This window comes from Rhinopithecus bieti, unplaced genomic scaffold, assembly GCF_001698545.2.
Source record: "Rhinopithecus bieti isolate Rb0 unplaced genomic scaffold, ASM169854v2 scaffold_20579, whole genome shotgun sequence".
NCBI lineage: Eukaryota > Metazoa > Chordata > Mammalia > Primates > Cercopithecidae > Rhinopithecus > Rhinopithecus bieti.
The window spans coordinates 1,156,710-1,161,042 of record NW_016810413.1 but is presented as its reverse complement, the minus strand read 5'-3'; the positions used below and the strand labels follow the sequence as shown (position 1 = coordinate 1,161,042).

The window sequence follows — 4,333 nt, the reverse complement described above, 5'->3', positions numbered from 1 at the left end:
GGGGCACTGCCTAGTGAGCTGTGAGAAGAGGGCCACCAACCTCCAGACCCAGAAAGGTAGATACACTGACAGCTTGCACTGTGAACCTGGAAAAGCTGCAGACACTCAACACTAGCAATGAAAGCAGCTGGCGTATGGGGTAGCTGGGCAGGGGGGCTACAAAGCCACAGGGGTGGAGCTGCCCAAGGCCATAGAAGCCTACCCTTTGCATCAGTGTGCCCTGAATGTAAGACATGGAGTCAAAGGTGATTATTTGGGGGCTTTTAGATGTAGTGACTGCCCCGCTAAATTTTGGACTTGCATGGGACCTGTAGCCCCTTTGTTTTGGTCAATTTCTCCCATTTGGAAGGGGAGCATTTATCCAATGCCTCTACCCGCATTGTGTCTTGGAAATAACTTGCTTTTGATTTTACCGGCTCATAGGTAGAAGAGACTCGCCTTGAGACTTTGGACTTGGACTTTTGGGTTTAATGCTGGAATGAATTAAGACTTTTGACTGTTGGGAAGGCATAATTGTGTTTTGAAATGTGAGGACATGAGATCTGGTAGGGGCCAGTGATAGAATGATATGGTTTGCCTGTGTCCCCACCCAAATCTCATCTTGAATTGTACTCCTCACAATCCCTTGTCAAGGGAGAAACTGGGTGGGAGGATCATGGGGGTGGTTTCCCCCATGCTGTTCTTATGATAATGAGTTCTCATGCGATCTGATTGTTTTATAAGGCAGTTTTTCCTGTTCCTGCTAGCTCTCTCTTTCCTAACACCATGTGAAGAAAGGTCTTTGCTTCTCCTTCACCTTCTGCCATGATTGTAAGTTTTCTGAGGCCTTCCCAGCCATGCAGAACTGTGAGTCAAACCTCTTTTCTTTATAAGTTACCCAGTCTTGGGAAGTTCTTCATAGCAGTGTGAGAATGAACTAACACACCCCTTTTCCTTCTTATTTCTACTAAGTCAAAGTCAGTGCTTGCACAAGCAACCAATTACAGTATTAGTTATGAGTAGTACTTTTGGGGGATTTTCCTCTTCACAAAACGGAGTATGTAGCTGCCCTTGGGCATTTGAAGGTCTAAGACAGATGAGGAACAAACAGAGAGAGCATTAGAGAACTCCAGTATCTTTGCTTTCAGGGGAAAACAATTACTGATAGAGTATGGTTCCACAAAGTTAAAACCCAGTGCATAAATCAGACCTCAGAGAATCAGTCTTCACCCATGTAATCAAAACTGCAACCTACCCTGCTCCTGCTGCTCTTGCTCACATCCACCCATTCACATGCACATCACACACAGACTGTCTCAGAACCTGCTACTAGAGGAAAATGAACATCCTGCCTCACGTTAGGACCATAAGCTCTGGCATCAGAATGAACTCGTCTCTGGCCCTAACTCTGCCACCACACCAGCAAGCTACAGAACTCTCTAAAATTTGTTTCCTCATCTAGAAAGTGAAGAAAAAAATAGGTCTGTGATGGTTAATGTTAGGTGCCAGCTTGACTTGATTAAGGGGCACCCAGACAGCTGGTAAAGCACTTTTTTTTTCTGCACAGATATATCTGTTAAAGTGATTCTGGAAAAGATTGGCATTTGAATCAGTGGACTGAATAAGGAAGATCCTCCTCACCCAATGTGGGCAGGCACCATCCAATTGGTTGAAGACCTGGATAGACAAAAAAGGCAGAGGAAAGGAGAATTTTTTCTCTCTCTCTCTCTCTCTCTCCCCACCCGGCCTCCCTCAAAGCTAGGATGCCCTTTTTTCCTGCCTTGGATATTAGAACTACAGGTTCTGTGTGGCCTTTGGAGTCAGGGACTTGCACCAGTGACTCTCCCTACCTTCAACCTAGGACTGAAAGTGATATCATCAGCTTCCCTGGTTCTGAGGCTTTCAAACTTGGACTAAGCCACCCTACTGGCTTCCCCGGTTCTGAGGCTTTTGAACTTGAACTGAGCCACACTACTGGCTTCCTTGGTTCTCCAGCTTGGAGACAGTTTATGTTGGGATTTCTCTGCCTCCATAATCATGTAAGCCAATTCCCCTAATAAATCCCCTCTCATATATCTCTATCCCTATTTATCTCTACCTCTATCTCTATATCTCTATCATCTATCTATCTATCTATCTATCTATCTATCTATCTATCTATCTATCTATCTATCTCTATCCTATTGGTTCTTTCTCTCTGGAGAATCCTGACTAACACAAGGTCCCACCTCAGAGTAGTGAAGCTTATTTTAGATAGTGCATTAAAGCATCCAGCATAGTACTTGGCAGGTTAATTACCAGTTCTCCTTAAATGATGGCCATTAGACATACTTACATAATTACTTCTGACAAGAAAGTAAACTCAAGAGTCATACCAATGACTTTTATTTGAGATGATTTGTGAGTTGATGTGTAAGAAGGGTTGGTGAAGCTATGTGGGTGGCTCTTTAAATACCTTGTATTACGTTTTCAAATTTTTCTTTATTCTATTAAAATACCTTTTATTCTCTTTATTCCCATAAAAAGGCAACCAAGCAGAATATACTCTCAACTAAGATGCCAGCAGTAAATGGGGTATGATGCAAGTCATCTTGGAGCAGCTACATACCCTGCCCACTGCAGTCACTCAGCATCTGCAGTTGCTTTTATAGCTGTTTTTACCCCTAACCCCGCCCCCATCCACATCCTGAAATGGTGAATTAGGGCTCAAAGAAAAAAACCAAAACTAGCATCTGATGTCATGAGGCGGAAGCAGAGTATTATTCAGGCCCTTTTTCAAACAGGGGAGCCATGTGTGCTTCTCCATGTTCTTCTTTCCTAGAGCTCCTTTCTTCCTCTACTTTCTTTCGGGATTTTATCTCCATCCTCAGGCATTCTCTTTCATTTCTCTCCTTTCTGCTTTCAGGTCCCTGAAAGGGAAAGAGCAGAAACAGGTAAAAATGCACAAGCAGCTGACAACACTCCACATCTCTCTTAATAATCAGACACAGAGAAAGCCCTGATGGTTTAGCAGACTTCCACCTCTTGGTTTCTAGAAATACATTAGCATAAACCTAAGGATGTTGCTAGAGGTTTTGGTCACAAAGAAACGAATAGAGGGGACTGGGCATCAGCAGATGGTCTGGGAAGGAAGTACAACCTGCACACGCCTATGACTCTTTGCCTCTGAACATACTGGGGGGTGTGATCTCATGGCACGATGAAATTAATAGTCCCCTGGTGCTTTTTGAAAAGGAAAGTGTCAAGTGAGATCACACATGGAATGATTCTTAGCTCTCTGTGTTCAGTCCCTCAAATTACATTAATAGTAGAGTTTTCACTAAATTTTCATGTGAGGACTGTGGGAAGAATGAAGTGTTAAGGAATGACACCCAACCAGATTAACAACCCCCAACATGTGTCCCCAGGATTCCACATTATTCACTGATTCATTGAACACATACTGTTGTTGTAGGATCAGGAGATATAACACTAAATAGACCTACTTCCTAGATATTACACCTCGGTGGAGGGATACAGACAGTCATCAATAAGCCTAAAAGGAAGTGAAAAAATAATCCACAGTGATAAGTGCAATGGTAACTGTAAACAGAGTGATAGCGACCTACTGGAGGGTGGGGGCTTGCTTCTTTAGTTTGTATGGCCACAGGGTGCCTTTCAAAGGAATTATCAAAACGATGGCATTAATAAATGTGGCCACGGTATCTATTTATGCTTCTATTTTAAAAAATAAACAAGCAAAACCATTACTCCTCTCCTATTCAAACTAGAAATGTTGGGAAACCCCATAGTTTTTATCAGGTGAAGTCAAGCAGTGGTGAGTGGCGGTCACATAAGCAGGGTCATGCTTGCTCAGCCGTGCTAGCTGAGAGTTATTGAGGCATCTATCTGTTTAACACAGTGGTGTCAGTCACTCTACAATGTTAATGCAGTCATTAAGGTCTCTTATAAGAAAAAATAGAGTGATGATTAAAGACCATCTGAGAAATGCTTGTAAATAATGCTCGGAAATACATTTTATCACATCACTTAGATGCTAAATGTGAAAATTATCAAAATAAGCCGACTGAATTTTTAAATATCAAAATGAAAGAATTTAACATTGTTGGTCATGATCAGGACATAGAAACAGTTTCTGGTTCTTTTTGATGTAGAAATATGTAAAATTTAAATCTAGGTATTAGTATACATTTGGTCCCCAAACAAAAGACGATATAAATCATTTTAAATTTGCTGAAAATAACACTTTTAATGTAGTTAGCCTTAGGAAAGTGTGTAGATTATCAAATAGGGAAAAGTTGAAGTGTATCTGTATATGTTCTGAATTTCTTTTTTTTTTTTTTTTTTTTTTTTT

The 4,333-nt window shown here is 41.5% G+C and overlaps 1 protein-coding gene across 3 annotated transcripts in view; it reads right to left on the bottom strand.

Moving 5' to 3' along the window:
• Nucleotides 1–2,348: 2,348 nt before the first annotated feature.
• The window catches only part of LNP1 (leukemia NUP98 fusion partner 1), a 60,972-nt gene continuing 58,987 nt past the window's right edge, over nt 2,349–4,333 (bottom strand). For all 3 annotated transcript variants that reach the window (XM_017891893.1, XM_017891894.1, XM_017891895.1), the window contains one exon: nt 2,349–2,888. In XM_017891893.1, coding sequence (XP_017747382.1) covers nt 2,739–2,888 — 150 coding nt within the window. In that variant the 3' untranslated portion in view covers nt 2,349–2,738. The remainder of the gene's footprint in view (nt 2,889–4,333) is intronic.